At 38.1% G+C, this 19,679-nt stretch overlaps 1 protein-coding gene across 1 annotated transcript; it reads right to left on the minus strand.

Moving 5' to 3' along the window:
- Nucleotides 1-539: 539 nt before the first annotated feature.
- LOC139722058 (rhodopsin, GQ-coupled-like) lies at nt 540-18,842 on the minus strand. Its single transcript, XM_071633379.1, has 2 exons — nt 17,967-18,842; nt 540-809 (listed from the first exon to the last, which is right to left on the minus strand). Exons 1-2 carry the CDS (start codon nt 18,840-18,842, stop codon nt 540-542), a joined length of 1,146 nt encoding a protein of 381 aa, XP_071489480.1.
- Nucleotides 18,843-19,679: the final 837 nt, after the last annotated feature.

A 19,679-nucleotide genomic window follows, 5' to 3' on the forward strand; every position in this document is an offset into this window, starting at 1 on the left:
AAACGAGTATGTATTACATCAATATTTTTCAGCAATGGATTATGTAGTTTGGAAGGCCTTGCACCACCCCTAGCATTCTATATGTGTTTCGAATAGAGGCTTCGTCATATCTTTCAATATTCGTCATATTTTTCAATATTTCAGCAGTTTATGAAAAACAGAAGCAGTCGAATTATAGGACTTTGAGCGCCAAAGCGGGACATTTGATTCTGAACGCAATACTGCATTAACTTTTACCTCAATGTATCATCATCAGCATCATCACCTTTTTTAAAGAACAAATTACGGAAATTCAAGCAATTGGGTAACTTGCAAACCATGTGGAAACCAAGTTAGCGATGTAGGGTCAACTAATATTCATTTTGCGAGGGTAATTTGTTTTGCCAATCACTGTAACAGATTGTTTACTTTTTGTTTCTAATTTTAATTTATTTGAACGTAAAACGAGCCCTTTTAGTTTGACCATTGTAAGTTAAAATAATGACTAAAAACAGATGCGGATGATATGGGAGCGAAATGTTCAAACTGAAAACTGGATGTCAAGATTCGGAAGACGTTCCAACAACAGCCGGGTCTTCACGGTGTTGGTCATCTTTCCCCGCCACGTCCTCCTGAGGGCTCACTCTATTTTCACGCTGACACGTTGTGAGCAACTTTAGTAACTTCCGCCAAATTTTCCGTCGGTATTTTCGCCTGAATAGTCCGTACAGAAGTGGATTGATGGTTGTAGTGCTTACATACAGCATAGATGAGATGTAGTCTGCAATGGGTGAGTACCAGACTCCGAAATGGTTGCACAACACACGCACCTGAAAAGGAGAAGGAGAAAAGAACAAATTAAAAATTGTAGATACTTTGCACATAACAGAATAGAGTACAGAGCAATCTCCGGTGTCATTGTTCCCGATAAAGTCGAGGATAACCCGCACATCATAGGTTCATGTCAAGAAATTATTTGTCTAATTGTAGAGAGGGGAGAGAGGAATAAAAAATTATGACCATGGCAGCATTGAATTATGAAACAATAAATGGAAACTATGGAGTGTGGTGTCCCAGGTGTAATGCGAGTCATTCTATATAAAGGTTAAAACGAAGCTAGGAGTACTTTATCGTACATAAATCGGCTTACTATATCATCCTCCTTTGCACTGCCTTAATCCTTTACTTGTAAATAAGTGAGGATTATGTGTAAGTGACTTTGTTTTGACTCTTGACGGTCTTCATTTTGGCATTAAATTACATTTAGAGTGACGCCATATATATGCTGTGCTCCTCTGTGTGTGTGTGTGTGTGTGTGTGTGTGTGTGTGTGTTATTTTTTCCGTCCCCCATCTGTCATGCCTGTCCTGTCAAGTCTGTCCTGTTTTGAGTTACTTTATATTTCACCTTCGTACTAATAAGAAAATAAAAGCTTTTTGCGTCGATTACATGAGTTGTCCACTTATGCAAGTTCATGTTACTGGCCCTCATTTTCCCCTAGATCTGAATAGAATATTCAACAAGTTGGTTTTAAGCTTTGATGTACATGTTTCCAATTCGATTATCATTTTTTATTTTCACTTTTCAGTCAACTAATGTGTACTCAAGATCATCTGTAATTCTCTTGTGATTTGTGGAATGAAAAGAAAATAAAGTAAATTGAATTAAACTGAATTGAACACAACGTCTCATCAGAGGACTGTGGTGTATGAAACCAGTTGTATACATATTTTTTTAATTAATATTAAAAGCGTAATTAAACACACTATTCTACACAATGACATCATGTCTAGAAGCAAACATAAAGCGGGAGGACTGAGAGACTCCTTTAGATTATGCAAATTATTGTAGATGGAAGTTTGAATCATTGTTAGATATCACTCAATAGAGATTACAGTCAAGAATGATGGACTGATGGATATTATGGAGAATGGGCAGACTGAGGAAGCAAAAACAAATGAGGTCCTTTGTGTCAGATTCTATGTTTCTAAAGTATTTTGAAGCGTTTATGTATGCACAGTTGTATAACTTATCCAAACTTATTGAAGAAATGGGCTTTTAACCAAACTAGGCGTGCACTCTAAAGTGATATACTCGACGCATCGCTTTTTCAAAACCGTATAGTAATTTAGCTCTCAGCGGGGTCATCCCACGAGACCGACATTGAAAATAGGTCCATGAGTCATACGGCCCATGACTTATACAGCTCACGAGTCACAAAGCCCATGAGTTTGTGGGTGTTTTTTTTTTTATCCAAGTGATGGTTTATTTGGTGCGCAACACATAACATTCTTAAATTAATTACAGCTGAGAGATACATGGCAACGAATAAATTTTATTCGGCTTCTTTATTCTACATTCACATTTTTCTTTTGATGTATGTGGTTTGTGTGTGGGGGTTTATAATGGAAAGGAATGTTAAAAGCAGACATAGCCGGGAAGTTGCTAACGACATGCCAAAATGTGGTAAGCTCATATACACAATCTAAATTATTGAAACCTTTGCCATATCGACAGAGAAAAAAAAAACAACTATGAAAATACCATGGCAAAACATTCAGTGAGAATAATTAAAGCTCAATTATACAACTGAGTGGTTTCCATTTCGGGTTATGTACATTAATTTTTCATTGTCTCTTTGCAATATAACGCGCGTCATTGTATGATTTTAATAGCATAGTCTTAAAAAAGGACAAGCAGGGAAGAGTACTGTTACATTTGCTTGCATATATATATATATATATATACCTCTTTTGACAATAAGTAGAATATGATTTACCAGTGATTTGTTTGTATCAATCTCTATAACTCCTGTTAGTACGGCCTTCACATTAAGGAATGACAAATCCACATTCGTAAGAAAAGCTGTTACTTCCCTCCAAAGTATTTGTGACACCTCGAAAGTGCCACGTAATGTATTCAACCATTTCGTTCTCAAAGCATCCAAATTAACATAAAAGATAATATACTAACTTCATTTTAAATAACTTATAATTTAATGAGCTGAAATTCTCTGCTTCTTGTATCTATTGACGCTCGCATTATGAGTTTACGTGCTTTACATATATCCTGCTGTGTCATATCGAAATTAAACTGCATTCTAAAAGTACTAATAGGCGTTTCATATTTAGATTCTACTAATATAACATTACAAAAATTCCTGCTCTTAAATCGGCTCTTTAAGCGGTACGGAAGGACAACAATGTATTTTACGACTTGCTGGAATTCTGCGCTAGCTGATGAAACCTGAATCACTGTGCTCTTTTTAACAGCCGACCGAATATTCGGTCCGGCCTATAATATGAACAGCGCCATCTAAAAATGCCAACTACAAGTATGTATCTGTATACAGGATGTTGAATTAATGACATAAAGGGAAAATGTAACCGTTGTAACATACTGCACTTTCGTCACACTATCGAGTGTGAAATTGTATATAATTGCATTTGTATAAGGCAGGGTTGCGCAGGTCGCTCATTCGTATATTTTGCAGCGACATATGAATATGATCTTATTCGAACTTCCTCTTTTTAATCTGATTCGTTGTTTATTGATAGGCATTACGGGTTTGCTTTTCGTTCTTCTTACAGAGTCGTTCATATCAAGCCTATTCCTGAACTCATGAATCATTATGTTTCATGTGCATTTTGCGCATTCCAACAGTTACAAAACTATGTTGCTCTGGTGACGAGGGATCTTGCAAGTGTATTTCAGATGGTTATTCGATTTGATTTGAGTTATTGGTTTCTGTATTATCATTGTACATGCACATTCATGTACATACATAAATATAAGTTGTTCACAGAATATTCTTTCTTCATTGCCTTTGCACAATGTTCAGCAAAACGTACAACAAACATATAGTACAGTGGGGCTACAGCATAAAGGCGGTGTCACACCTGTCCGGGCAAGCTACGCGGGCTTGTGGCGAGGAGGTAGTTTAAAGCACGTAGAAGATTTTCCGCGGGCGGACAAGAATGTTTGCAATTTTCGCACTTGTTTCTTACTTACTAGACGCGTGCTACTTAGCTTCTACTTGCGTGCGTTCCGTGTGACTCGCGTGAGAGCTTTGAAACCGATCCATTTTCTGTTACGAGCGACTTACGGGGATTGCGAAGTACCTGCTTTGGAGTTGCCTGTGAGGTGCTACCGGTAAGGGTTTCCTACTTGTGTTCTGCGCGTACCTCTACGGGCAACTCCCGTGACTCTTCCGGAACAAGTTTTGAGCATGCTCAAGGCCTTGCCATACCGTATCTGGGGAAGTTTTGCGGCTTGACTTGCGGGGAAACAAATTTGGTACCCGGAGCTCTCCGCAGTTGGCCCGAACTTGACAGTAACTAGCACTTATCTCGTCCTTAGTTGCCCGAAGGTGCGCACGCTAGTCCAATTTTCCCGAAGCAACGTTTTGAGCATGACCAAAACTATTTCCGGATGAGTCGCGAGGATTGCCCGAAGAGTTCCACGCAGAACACCCGTAGGAGGGCCGATGCCGCCGCAATTCACAGGCATTTGACCCACTTGAAGTAGGTAAGTTGCCCGCTGATCTATGCCTATGTGAAGGGAGTGCGTGCCATTTGTGGGCTCATTCTCTTCTTTGTCCTCTGTCCTCTGCGGCGTCGAGGACTACCTGGTCCCTTTCGGACTGGACTTCATCCGCCGAATGGACTTCAGCACCAATTTTATGCATTTGCTGTTAATCTTCCGGGCTTTGTGGCTGTCCATCCACTGGACGTTCTCTGCCCTTGTGCACTTTCCGTCTACGGGGCATCTTCACTTCTTGAAAGCTAGTTGACAAATGATTGTTTGCCCATCCACTCGAACCAGCCTATTGTTCAGGCTAGCACTCACCTCGCAGGCGACTAGTACGCAGATAACACGCAGTTGTGGCGCAGGTACTTCGCAGAGCCCGTATGTCGCCCGTAACTGACATAAAAGAAGCTATCACGAAGCTATCACGTGACACCCACGCGCCTAACATGCAGTTCAACGGAATACACGCAAGAAGGACTTAGGTATCACGCGTTTATCATGTAATACCCATGCCAAACTCGCCCTAAACCTTGTCCGGCCGCAGAAATTATTCTGCGTGCTGAAAAATCCCCATACGCAATAAGCCCGCTTAGCTGGTGTGACAGGGCCTTTTTTGGCAGCGGGTAAATAGAGCCAGCGTGCGCACCTCCGGGTAACTACTTTTGAGATACATGCTAGGTACTGTCATGTGCGGGTCATCTGCGGGGACCTCCGGATAGCAAAAATGTTCTTCGGAAGTCGCACGCAAGGTTGGTGTGACACGGCCTTTACCGAGGACAGGGCAGGGAAGTGTTACAGAGATGGAGTGTCAACTCTTCGTAATTCATGCAAACACATGTTTGGGTTCAAGGCGCTACAATGGGATGTCTAGCATTCAACTACGCTTTGAAGTCATGCTCGGCACCGCTCTAGTTGCAAGACGAAGTTCGGAGACGAAGAGCGCATTTCACCTTTCGTTGAATTACAAGCTTTATTTCAACCTAGAATTTTAAATGAAATGCTCGAATTGATTTAGAATAGTTCAGGAAAGAGTTCAATATAATAAACATGTATTTCTTGTTTCTTCGTAATGCACAAATCGAAATGAAATGAAATTAGGTCCTCTTAAAAACCTAATATTTTTTCTATAATGCGCACATTTCCGCATGTTAGTTTTCTATCTTTTAATCTGGTTATTTTTTGATCTTTCAAATAAAGTACTCCGCTAAAGCGTGTTCCAGCGTGCTTTTAAACTATTTTCTGTTAGAATCGTCAGTTTTATACTGCATTTTGATCCGCTGCTCCAATTCAAGGTACACAAATTCATTGTTGCCATCACATTGAAAGAGAGAGCGAATTCCAGTAGGGGCAAGTATTTCTAGATGTGAGAGCGCTAGTCCCGATTATTGACACTTTCTTTTGTCAAAGCACATGGGTAATACCTGTAGTTGAAAGCATAACTTCTCGGCGGTGCCGCGCATGACTTCAAAGGAGAGCGGTAGTTGTCTCTCCTTCTCTAGCACCTCCCTGGTGTGTCTGACAGATTTCAGAGCCATCACTGTTTTAGGATTATATAAATGAAACTTATCAGATTGTCTTGTGGGATAAGAATGTATGTCCTTGTTTAATTGAAATAGTGAGAAAAAAGATGGCAACTGACCATTATAAGCGAAACATAAAGAGTGAGTTTTGCAAAAAGATTCATGTCATTTACCTTAAGTGTTTTAATTATGCGAATAAAGGATCTGACTGGTCTCGATAACCTGAGTTGGTGCATATACGTATAGCTTTCTTTTGTAGAAGTAATATACTATCAATGTGGCTTTTTGAAGTTGCCCATACAATGTTGCAATATGAAATGTGCAATAATATTAACGAATTGTATAACATAAATAAAATATTCTGAGGGACATAAAACCTTAACTCAACATTACGAGACACTTTATTAGAGATATCATAGTGCACATGAACATTCCATCTCATATTTTCAATTATATATATTCCGAGGAATTTGATACTGTCTTTTTGTTCCAATAATACACCATCCACCATGATATTTAAATGTTGCATTTCATTCTTATGCTTCTTATTATGAAAACACATAAAATTTGTCTTTTTTAAATTGAGTGATAAACTCTTACTCTTAAACCAGGTAGATAATTTCGGTAATTCAGTACTGAGAGTTCTTAGGAGCGAATGAAAATCAGAATTGGAACAGAATACATTGGTGTCATCGGCAAACATAATATATTGCAGTGACTTAAGAGATGAATTTGAAATATCATTTACATACACTAGAAATATTAGCGGTCCTAATATGGATCCTTGTGGGACTCGACATTGTATAGGTAATACATCAGAGTTAACAGACTCATAGTTTCGTTATGTTCTTATGTACTTTATTTGTTTCTCGCTCTTTTTGCTCTCTTTTCCTTTACGTCCCTTTCCTTCCTTTCATAGTTTTCGTTCCTAGGTTGATTGTTTAAGAAGACCAACATTTTTATCTAGGGACCTATACATTACCAGCTCTGCTTTTTAGTAGGTCCCCCACATTTCGTGTTTGTAAAATTGCATTCTCTTGTATTCTTTGTCATTACGACGCCATGTCCAGTCTTATGTTCAATCGATTGTATGTTATTTGTGTTTGCGATGTGGAACAATAAGAATCAAATCAAATTAAATCAAATTGAATATAATCCAAATCGTATAAGAAAGTATCGTCTAACCTATTACAGCTGCTATTCAGTAGTCCCTGACACAGTTTTAAATCATAATCAAGCTTTCGACAAAATAATGCATGCAAAACAGGCAAAATGATACATTGATTGAGTATGTATACTGAAATAGTATCATCATTTCTTTACTGCCATTAGATATTGTGAAATCTTTTTTTCGTTCATACTGATTCGTCAAACCAATGCAGATTGAAGATATCACAGCAGTGTCTAATAAAATCACGAAATCCGTGTAATAGCATAGCCGCTCATTTAATTACTATTCAATCCGCATTTGCGCGTAGATCTTTTCATGTTTTATTTTCTTTCTAATATGTTGACTTTACATCTGATCTTTAAGCAACTATCATAGAACCTATTTTGACTGGACTAGCAGTGGATTAGACAGGTATATCAACTCTTTGATATGGAAACACTTTCCCCACGATTATTGGAAAATTTGCGTTCGGAAATAAGTCGCATGTTCTTCGTATATGTGACTGCCATAGTTAAGCAATGGTAAACACGACCTTCGCACATGTCGTGAGGACTACGCACCAACTGCGCAAGAATGGTTTTCGACTCCATTGTGGGAATATTATTCAGAGGAAAACCTTTCTACAGAAGCCGCTTACACGTGCAGCGACAAGACGAGTTGTTAAACTCACCAAGGCGCCTTGTTTTCGACCAAAAAGGGGACAAGGTGGCTTGTTTAGACGAGAAGACGAAAAGGCGACTTGTACAAAGTCGCCAAGGCGATTTGATTTAAATGACAAGGCGAGAAGGCGACTTGTGCAAAGCCACCGAGCACCTTGTTTAAGACAACAAGGCAAGAAGGCGACTCGTACACAGTCGCCAAAGCGCGTTGTTTAAGACAACAAGACGAGAAGGTGACTTTTACAAAGTCGTCAAGGCGCCTTACTTATACGAGAAGGCGACAAAGCGACTAGTGCAAAGTCGCCAAAGCGCGTTGTTTAAGACAGCACGAGAAGGCGACTTTGACAAAAGTCGCCAAAGCTCCGTGTATAAGATGAGGAGGTGAGAAGAAGACTTGTATAAAGTCGACAATATGCCTAACATCAAAGATGAGTTTTTCCACATGACTAGCGTGACAGGCTATACACTTTAAATGTGAAGTTAACACGGTCATGTCTGTAACTTTTTTGAAACACCTAAACGAAATTATATATTTTTGTACAGCATAACTCGTATTCAAGCTAAACAAGGCCAGACGCAGGATTTTTTTCCGGGGGGGGGGGGGGGGGGGAGATGTGGGAGGAGCAAGATTTTCTAAAATAACGTTGAACACTGTGAGCAAGGGCGAGAAGTATCCAAGTGAACATTTTTACAATTTTCAGAGTTAAAAATGATCGATTTGGTGCACATTTTGAGCAAAGTTTTTGAAAAAAAATTCTAAATAGTTAAGAACAAAATGCATTGTTTTGAAAATTTCTGGGCGGGGGGCAATTAGGAAGCCTCAGTATGCTGCCTTTTCAATTAAATGAAATTGCCGAGCTTGACGCCCCAACCAATATAAATCTACGCTGATATTGAGACTTTGCTGTTTTAGACTTGCCCTAAAGTGCCTCTCGCCTTCTCTTCCTCTCGTCTTAATGAGGTGCCTTGGCGAGTTTCAACATCTCGCCTTTCCGCCTTCTCGTCTTTAACAAGGCGCCTTGGCGACTTTGTACAATTCGCCTTCACACCTTGTCGTCTTAAACAAGGCGCCTTTACGAGTTTGTACAAGTCGACTTCCAGCCGTTTCGTCTTAAGCAAGGCGCCTTGACGACTTTTTACAAGTCGCCTTCTCGCTTTCTTGTCTTAAACAATACGCCTTGGCGTGTTTGTTCAATTCGCCTTCACGCCTTTTCGTCTTAAACAAGTCGCCTTGGCGACTTTGTACAAATAGGCTTTTCGCTTTCTCGTTTTAAACAAGTTGCCTTCTCCCTTTCTCGCTTCAAACAAGGCGTCTTGGCGTGTTTGTAAAAGTGGCCTTCTCACCTTCTCATCTTAAGCAAGGCATCTTGGCGAGTTTGTACTAGTCGCCTCCTCGCCTTCTTATGATATTCATATAAACACTATATATAGTATATATATTTTTCTCTTGAAACAATGATACAGTTATAGTAATGTTCCCTATTCTGTAATTTACATCATTGTGTGTGCGTTTTTATTTAGATACTGTGTATTATCTTGGGTTGACTCTTGATATTAGTAAGTGTGTGCGTGGTTGGAGATGGATATGTGTGTAAGTTTATGTGCACTTGGGTGAGTTAATGTGCGGTACACGCGCGCGTGTATTGTATAGTAATTTGAGTTTGTTTAAAGTTAACTAAAGAATTTGAGGTATTCATAAATATCATATGAGCTCCCTCGTGGAGACCTAATTAGCTCCTTTGTGGAGACAATATGAGCTCCCCCGTGGAGACTTAATGAGCTCCTTTGTGGAGACAATATGAGCTCCCTCGTGGAGACGATATGAGCTCCCTCGTGGAGACTTGGTACATACATATATATATATATATTCAATAATGTTTATAATTTTCTAACGTTTATAATGTCTGTTTTATGTTAAGTGCTGTCTGGGGCAAATTATTTGTATAGGGCCCCATTTTTTTTCTCTCTCTTCTTTCTTTCTATACAACAACAACAACTTTTCGTCTTAACGAAACCCAATGTGCCCCCCCACCAGATTTTCATTTGGCACTCCTTCGTCCTTTTTCCAATTTCAACCAAATTTGGTGACTTTTCCTAAAATTTAATTGCAAACATTTTTATATATAATTTAGCTATATTTCATATTGCCTGTTTCCAGTGCAACCATAAACTGACAACCATGTCAATCAAATTTTTGGTATTTTTCTGTTCCAATTTCAATTAACAATATCATAGTGTGTGAAGTGGGCGTTTCTCGGCTAAAATTTGCTGAAGAAGCAAAATGTGAAGTAATAATGACCCTGAAATTTTTTTTCGTGTTTCCTTTGTTTTTATGTGACAAAGACATAAAACAATATATTTAACAGAGATAATTGAAAACGACAGTATTCTCCAAAGATTGCCTTCTATTTTGTTTCATTTTGTTTCCTTCGCCCAAGTTATGCCTGTGATATTATTTGTTTATCACATTATAAATCTCCAAACTTAGAATTCCAATGTAACTATGGGGGGATGCAACTATGACCTACGTTTTCTACAAATCAAAATCCTAGCATACATCTTAACATCAAACAATTATCAACAACTATATGATAAAAAAGATTAAAGACTAGCAAAGAGAAAAAATTTTAAAAATCGTAGAATCTAAAATATGCTAAAATTACATTTGATTATGTGTTGGACAAACTGCAAAAAACAAACAAACAAACAAACAAAACAAAACAAAACAAAAATCAAATGCTTCATTAGTGTGATACAATGCATTGGATCTTTCCATTTTCATCCTTCGCAAATCGTTCGCGTGCTCCGTGAAATCACACCCTAAGGTCTGATTTTATGATATTCAAATGTATTCTGCGATTTTTTGTATATCAAACATTTCCTTCTCTTTGCTAGTCTTTCTTTTTTTTTCTATATATTTGTTAATTGTTTGATGTTTAGATGTATGCTACAATTTTGATTTGTAGAAAACGTAGATCATACATCCCCAAACATGCGCTAAACGTTCGTGAGAATGTCTCAAAAGGTACGCGAACAGTTTGCAATTACGTCGTAAAAGGATCGCAAAAACTTCGCAGATTTCGCGAGATAATACGCGAGACATTCTCCAAAGTTTCGGGGTCTGGTTTCACGAAAAATTTGCGAACATTGCGCGTGTCTTGCGAAGGTCTTGCGGATATTACGAGGCTTTAAAGACACTTTCTCGAGAACAAATCACAAGTTAGAAACGACCAATTAGTGTGCGGAAAAGGTTCGCAAACATTTTTTGACGTTCTCGCCGAAGTAAAAACGATAATTCGCGAACAACTGACGACGCTTCCGAACCCTCACCTTCGTTTGGCGATCTTTTGCAGACTAAAGTGCAAATGCTGGATTTTGCCATTCGCGTCTTACGCAAATCGTTCGCGTGCTCCGTGAAATTACACCTCAAGATAATCCACAAGTTTAAAGTCTCAATGTTAGTTGAGCTGCAGCACATTCTCGGGCATTCGTTGTGTCGTGCCATATGCACCAATATAAAATGATGAAGCAGATGATGATAATGATCCACAGCGTTTGTATGGCGCCATATATCTGTTATAGAAACATTCAAAGGCGCAGACTCCTCCAAGACAGCAATTGAATGTCCGGTGAAAAATGTGAGTTTTGAGTGAGGCTTTGAAGTGATCCAGTTTGTCAATTTCACGGAGGAAAGCTGGGAGGGAGTTCCATAGATCTTAATCAAAATATTGATTGTTAGGGCATGAGTATAATTATTAATGCTCACTGATGCGTATTAGTTTGTATAATTCATCGCCTCCAGAGCGTCGCATTTTCACAAATGCACTTTCACATGGGCACTATTTCTACTAATATATCAGAGTTACTGTCGCGCATGATATATGACGTGAAGTCATAATACTCAGGTGGTTCTATGAGATTTCACTTAGCCACGTCTCGCAGTAAATTTGGCAGCCGCATGACAATACTCGTTGAATACTGTAGAAGTACGTAACTTTGATGTAATCATGCTTCGATTGTTTCATTATCTGCATTTTGTCACCAGCATGGGTAGTAGTAGGTCTGTAACGTGTATAGCTGTGCACCAAAAAACAGCAACAACAACAACAAACAAACTAAAATAGATAGAATGTGCCGATCCCACACCCTCCCCCTTGTTTGGAACCTCCTATATCTGTGAGTGCAATAATAGCGGCTGTTCGAGGAGCTACGAGGGGTGATTCAACGAGAAGCCATCTGCTTGCCCGAGTATCATGGGTGAAATTTGGAGATTAATGTATAAGCGTTCATTCAGTTATTAACCTTGGTCCGAATACCTTCATTTTTGTTTACCTTTACTTTTATTAACATTTTTGTAGTTTTCTTTTTTCGCGCGGTGAACTATATGAGGCGACGTCTTCATGATTAATGACGATCACAGCTGCTCTACTATTATAGGTTCGATCGGTTAGCCGCCTCCATTATGAGCCATCATACTCCCGCGACTCTGCCTTCAATCGCTGTGTATAAAAATGAATAAAGAAATAGATAAACGTGTCTCGCCACAGGGACAAAATTTTGGCTTTTTTATATCATCTTTTTACTATCTCAGCATTCGGTTGATTTGACCTTCATCATGACAGATCTACAGTAACATGTAAAGATGATAATTACTACCACATCTGCTAGTGTTTGGGTCATTATATACATGTAAATGTACAAACATGCATGTACTCTAAATCCACATATATAGCACTGATAATGAGAATCACTCCCCCTGTCTGTCTGTCTGTCTGTCTGTCTGTCTCTCCCGCTCTCCCTCCCTTTCTCTCCCTCCCTCTTCCTCTCTCTCATTCTCTTTTTCTCCCATCTTTTCAGCAATTTCTATGATGACGAATTGTCATGCGAGTGTTTCATCGATTTATCACGCTTTCGTAATTCACGGTCATGTTTTACATTTAAATCGTATTTCAGTTGACCTACACTGTTTTCTTCTAGGATTTCTGTCTACGTACACAGATTTCTATTAATCACAATGTCAGATTTACCTTAATTACCTCCTATGCCTGACGAGAATGCCCTCAAGAGTATTACGGTATGACGCTTCGTGGAGCATTTGCTATTGCATCCTAAAGAGTCTTAATGAAACTTTGCATTTCCAAAAAAATTGTATAATATTTGCCTATAGGATTAACCCATAACTTATGAATATATGAGTTAAACTGAGCTGTTCTCAAGCTTAACATTAAAACAGGATGCGTAGACCTAATCTAAACTTGAGGTCACGATTATATTGCATAAGTTTTACAAGATAGGCTCCTTGATTACTTTCCCAACGTCCAGCGCTTGTCCATCCTATATTGTTCGCTCGATAGCAGGTACAGAGTTCGCCTTCTCATCATGGCTTCTCTGCCGTCCTCCCTCATCAAGGAGAAGGTTGGGAAACAGCTCATTAGCATTACTGACGACCATCGGCTGTTAGTTCATTTCGTTCGTTTGTGTCGCCATGTTTGTACAGTCCTAGAAAAACTGCACTCAATTGAACCAGAGAAGTAGGCGCTATGTGGCGCTTTTAAAATATTCGGCTACTGTGTCCTGGTTTTTTTTTTTCAATTGAAGGTGCCTTGGTTCGAAATCATTAAAAAACAACAACACTTACAGATGATATGCTGCTACTAGTATTATTCTCCATAATTGTATCGGTGACATATACTGCGATGAGTCTTGCTTCTGTCTTCGAATGCATGTAGTAACGTTTGCTATCATTCTACTGCTGTATGGGTTAATGTCAATTATGAAATTTTATCAATACATATGTATATTGAGCAACCGGTTCTATTGCTACCGCTTATTTTGGTATTGGTACTGCACTGCTACTGATGGTGCTCCTACTTCTAAAACTTATACCGCTACTTTCTCTACAACTGCTATTATATCTGCCACACTCATTTCACTTAATCTAATATATGCACTACATGTACATACGGTACATGATAGGTGCAAGAAGTGATAGTCCTATAATAGCAACTAACCCGACCTTCTTAATGTCAATATTTCACTTACGATTAAACTTATTTTGTATATCTTCTGTTTATTAGCAATCTTGTCACAGATCATGAATTTTTTGTACATTTTCTTTTTTTGAGAGAATAGTCAATTTATTGTTATACAATGTACAATACAATACAGTGACACTAGTTATTACGTATTTTGGATCACGGAGACATGCAACTATGTACGTCTTCTATATCTGATTCCAAGGGCCACATCCATCCACATCGAATCTGAAGGCATTTTTATACACTTCTGAAGAAGGGTCGTGTCATTTTCATAATCCCAACGCAGTTGATGGCTTCAGACCTTGAACACGATATAATGAGCGCTTGCATGCCGTCGAGTTACTACTCAAGAAGCAAACAGAACATGACATTAAAGGTCACTCAAATGACTCTAGCTGAGTAGGTCTTTACAATTCACTTATAAGGGATTCACTCGCGACAACTCAACGCGGCTCGGAGTAACTAGTAGACTTGCTAAGGGGGTAAACGCTACATTTTTTAGTACAAATGTCCTAATTGGCACAGATGTTCCCTAGGGCAATTGAAAATTTTTCATCTAAAGATACAATCTGTATTTATGCAAATAAGCCTTAATTTGCATAATTTATGCAGAAATACATACAAAATTATTTGAAAAAATATGTGCATCCAGCAGAAATACCTAATTTGTTAGAAGTATTCTATAGAGTAAGTGGACACAATTCCTGCAAAAATTTATTTCATACCTATGTAAATGAACATAAAATTTGCATAATTACGCAAGTTATTGTGCAAACCTATGCATTTTTGAGAGAATTTCTAAACTATTAAGCACTGGATCTTGTAGTACAAAGTTTAAACCTGGGATGGATGTTCCTTGGGTCAAAAGTAAATGATTCATTTGAAGAAGCAAACTGTCCTATGCAAACAACCTGTTATTTGCATAATATGCATATCAATACCTACACATCTATAGATAATCAGAACCAACAAAATTCCTTAATGTGACATGTCTTAAATCGCTTTGAACTTAATATCCAAAAAGCTAATAGAATAAGACAATATTCTCACAACAACACTTTTCAGTTGCATAAATTGTTTCCATATTAGTTTGATTAACTTAGGCATTTTATGCATAAATTAGGCCTATGTAAATAAGTACACCAGACGTGAAATTTCGAAACATATTGATCTCTGAAATTATTTTTGCTATCAATTTTCCCTTATTGCATACATGCTTTGCAGGGTGGAAAAAACAGCAATCGATAGTGACACTCTTTAAATATGATTATGCAAATCTAAGAGTAGGGCCTACATATGAACACATGCAAATCGGAACAATATTGCTTACAAAAGGACTGTTTTTTCCCTTGCAAACAGTGCACAACTGACGTCATGGTTAGAAAATCATTACAAAAAACACTATCACAGTGAAAGTGTGAATTCTGATTTTCATTGTATTTTGTAAGCAATCAAGCGAATAAGAGGCTTTTTACATCAAACTGATTATAAACTTGAGCAAATTATATGGATGCAAGGGTATCTGCACACATTAAGAATTTACAAGCTTGAGTTAGAAACAAAGTCTGTTCTGGAAAAAAAAAATGTTAACTCAGTATACTATGAGCTAATATGGCATGGAAACTATATGCTAGAAAATTTGTACACAATAACATTTTGATAAGGCAATAAGATGCAAAAATTGTCATGTGAACAATATAGGAGATGTTCTACTGAAAGAAATAATATGTCCATAGCCATAAAAGAGTATATTCGATGGCTCTTACAATTACTAGGATGTGATTTGGCAACAGATCGTCACAGGCTTCTGTTTACGAGGATCGTTAATGTCATATTCTCCCTGGTTGTGATTGTTTCCCCTTGGGATGATGTAACTCCCTGGCGGTCCAAAGAATGTTATATTCCATCACATATCAGCTAATACCTGTCATGACCTACATGATCTTGAAGCTTTTTCCAAAAAAAAATAATTATGCTAACTGGTTTAGTGTAAAGATGTCAGAGGTTATAATAAAAGAAATACACAGGTTAAAATGTAAAAGGTAAGAATGTCAGAGGTTATACATGTGTGAATTAAAATTAACTTCCATGCGACCCATACATTAAATGTAATGATGGTGATGACTATACCATGTCACCGAATTCCATGTCCTTTCCTACTTATCAAGAGGAAACAAAAACACTTGAGAGGGGAGGGCTTAACATTTTTTCGATAATCAACAAAGGTATCACTGTCAGGTAGAACATGCACAAATATGTACTTACTAAGTTTCATGATACCTTCATTCACATTCAAGATATGAAAGAAAAACAGAAATATAGCACTTTCATTAGAGCTTTGACATTTTGGCATTAAATTTCCCAGAGAATATCCATTAGGTAATACACGTACATTGTATATATATATATATATATATATATATATATATTATATACATATCATAACCAATATAATCATGATGTATAGATATGACCTTATTGCAACCAATCTACCCTCATTCCACACCTCACTCGAAAGACTGAAATCTTACTACGGAAATATATGCCATATCCTATAAAAATTCGGAATAAAAACGGAGTCACGTCTATCTTATGACCTTTTCACAATCATCTGGAGATGCCAACAGCGATGGCTTGTTCCGCGTTTCTTTGGATATGACTGAAATATTCTCTTTCAAAAACTTATTTGAAATAAACAAAGGAATGGTCTTTGAAAACGGAGTAAAGAAATTTCAATAACCCAAAATGCTGCAAAACAGAACACTGAGAGAGCGATAGAGTAATCATTTGGCAATCAGCCTGTCGGGGTATTCGTTGATAAGCAGCTGGCAGAAAAAAAAAAAATCGTTTCAAGATATTCAGCACTTATTACGGATACAAGCAAAATACTACCATGCCGATACTGCTTCTCTCCTAAAACGCAAGGAATGATTCAAAAGAGTGGTGGAGAAGTGTACTCTGGCGTTGCTATGAGTAATTTGTAATTAGTGTGTGGATGACTATTCGTCGGTAGTACATAAACGTATGTCAAACCTAGTCACAGTGGAGACTCACGGTAGGAATTTTCATCAAATTTACGTCAGCTTTTCTATGAATTCCAACAATGGCCATGGGTCTTCATGGCAGGATATTCTATCAAATGTTTTTGTCGTTTTTGTGTGTTTTTTGTTTTGTTTTGTTTTTAAGTGTCATCTACGTCCGCTGTGGATGACGGCCGGATCTAATGTACGTAATTCGTTGTGAGATGTTTTAAAAGGTGATTTTTCTGAAAATAAACATTCTCTAGCACAACAATTACAAAACAACGAAGAGCAAATAATTAGGTAAGACTTGAATAAGACTTATTCAAGAATAAACAAAAACATTATATCAATAGAAGTGTACGAACGAATCATGCTTGCATGCATGCCGCTCTCTGCTGAAATGCTGATCTAACGTCCGCTCTACGGGACCTGTCTTCACAATTTAGATTTTTGGATTGCAGTCTGTCCTTTTTCCGGTCAGCTTAATTTAGCTTTGTTCACCTAGAGCACGCACAGAACACGGAATCAATCATGTGTTGTTGTAGTTTTTGTTTGTTTGTTTGCCCACTTACATCAGGGTAACTTACATCAGATACTGTCCGTGACTTAACAATTATTGAATTACTAACGACACAGAGGGAAAAGTCAGCTATGTTTTTTTATTAGTTAAAACAGTTTAATCTAAGAAGTGTCAAAGGAGGGGAAGTGACTCTTCACCAAGCTCTGGCGTTGCCCATTGCCACTAGCAACACTGAACATTTTACAGAGTTTCATCCATTGATGTAAAATGACGCTAAAAGAGCAGGTGAGAAATTGTTTATGGAAACTGTAACCTGTTTGACTAGCTTTGTTTATGATATTTCCTTTCTGCTGTCCAACATCCAAAGTCATGTTTGGTATCATGAATGTTAAATCATTCTGTTCCTAGCAATTTTGTTATCTGTTCTCCATAAATGTATATTAAACCATAGAAAGAAATCATATTGTGTTTGCCATATATAAGGTTCTGAGAAGTATTTGTGTTTCGAAAAGTTTGTTTCATCCTACCTCGTATGGTATGACAGTGACAAAGAAGACCAGCGTGATGCCAAACATGAGGCGGGAGAACTCTGCGGAAACACCTCGGATCATATCAACTTGTTTCATGTACTCGTCTCGGTTCCGAGGGCACACCATATCGATTCTTTGTCGCATCTGCCGCATGCATTGAGTCACGAACACGTTGCAGAACACGAGGACGGTAATATTAACCAGACTTTCCATCACTGTGATGTAATCGTAGGCCAAGTACACGCGAGAAGTCCAGTGCACCAAACTAGTGGTGCCGCTCTTGTTGAAGCACTGTACATGTACCGTTGTATTACACACCTCCTCTTTTGCGGTTAATTCTCCCACTAAGTGGAAAGTGGACATAGCGAAGGAATATATTCCAAGCAAGAAAATGATTAAAAACATGCGTTTTAATGTCACGCTATTGTCATAAAAGAAGGGTTTGAGTAGACTTAAATATCGCTCCACGCCCATGAGGATGACAACGCAACCAGAAAACCTGAGACATGTGGTGATCACGAAGGAGCCATAAAGGTAGCTTGCCCGGCCACCGATCCATGATCTTTGTAATACGGAGACAAGCCACATGTTTTCGCCAAACAGCAACCAAGTCAGGTCCGTCGCGCAGAGGACCAGGACCAGAACGTTTGGTATGTTGTAACTGCTCTGTACACTATGTTCTTGTTTCCGGCTGAACCAAAGCAACACCAGTGCTCCCGCGTTGGCAGTGACGCCAATAACAATGGTCAATGTAGTCCTTATAGAGTCCATAACAGGACTGCATACTTGCAGTTCTTCGGTGTATGCAGATGGACTGACGACAATGCCTGGCGAGTATGACGCCATTGAGAAGCAAGCCTCTCGAACTGTCATTTTGCCGTGACTCTCAGTTTTGGATCGCAGATAATATTCATGTTCAAGTGAATTATTCCAGCATTTCTCGGGATGCTTTTCTGGTGAGAGAAAACAGATATAAAACAGAAAGAATAACATCAACAGTACACGACGTTAAAGACTAAAGTGGAGGCGCCAAAGAGTGATATCATAGTCAAGGTGTTGACAGTGATTTTGTTTCAATCCCAAAACACAATATTGAAAGTGTGTTGGCTGAACAACTTTCCGTCATCCCTATACTGGAAGGGTATTCCAGGTCTCACCAGTTGTTTGTTTTTTCTCAATAATGGTGTGTAAATTTACATATGTCATATTAACATGTCAAATACTTGTAAGCCAGTTCCCAAGAGATAGTTCTGTTAGTAATAGACAGGTGTAAGTTATATACGCAAAACGTGACAGTGATTGCTGAAAAACAAATACAGACGATATGCTACATGAACTATTTTGCTGTGGAATATAGGATTAACTTAGAAAGAAATTTCCCCCTTTTGCTCTGGTGTTACTATATTAGTAACATGCGTGAGAGATTTTGTGTGCCCTTTAAGCACTCAGACTGAGGAGAAGGACATTATAAGTACCCCTTATTCTTATTGTTATTACTATTATTGCTATTATAATTGTTGTTATTATCATCATCATTATTATTAGAAGTTGTTGTTGTTTGACTTTAGAAGCGACTGCATAAGCACATTGTCGTGTTCATATTTGCCAATTGTTATAATTACCAATGATATGTACGATTGTGTATAAAGATGTCACGGTATTTGCTTCGTTGTCAGAAGATTTCTCTATAAAGAAGTATTAGTAAAGTTT

The sequence above is a fragment of the Diadema antillarum genome, unplaced genomic scaffold (assembly GCF_040938485.1).
Source record: "Diadema antillarum isolate AM-2024a unplaced genomic scaffold, OU_Dant_1.0 scf00000156, whole genome shotgun sequence".
Lineage (NCBI taxonomy): Eukaryota > Metazoa > Echinodermata > Echinoidea > Diadematoida > Diadematidae > Diadema > Diadema antillarum.

Excerpts from the sequence above, each read along its gene's own strand:
- LOC139722058 (XM_071633379.1), bottom strand. The coding sequence starts at position 18,842 with ATGACAGTTCGAGAGGCTTGCTTCTCAATGGCGTCATACTCGCCAGGC. Across the intron at positions 810-17,966 it reads TCACTGTCATACCATACGAG|GTGCGTGTGTTGTGCAACCA; the intron begins GTAGGATGAAAC and ends TCTCCTTTTCAG.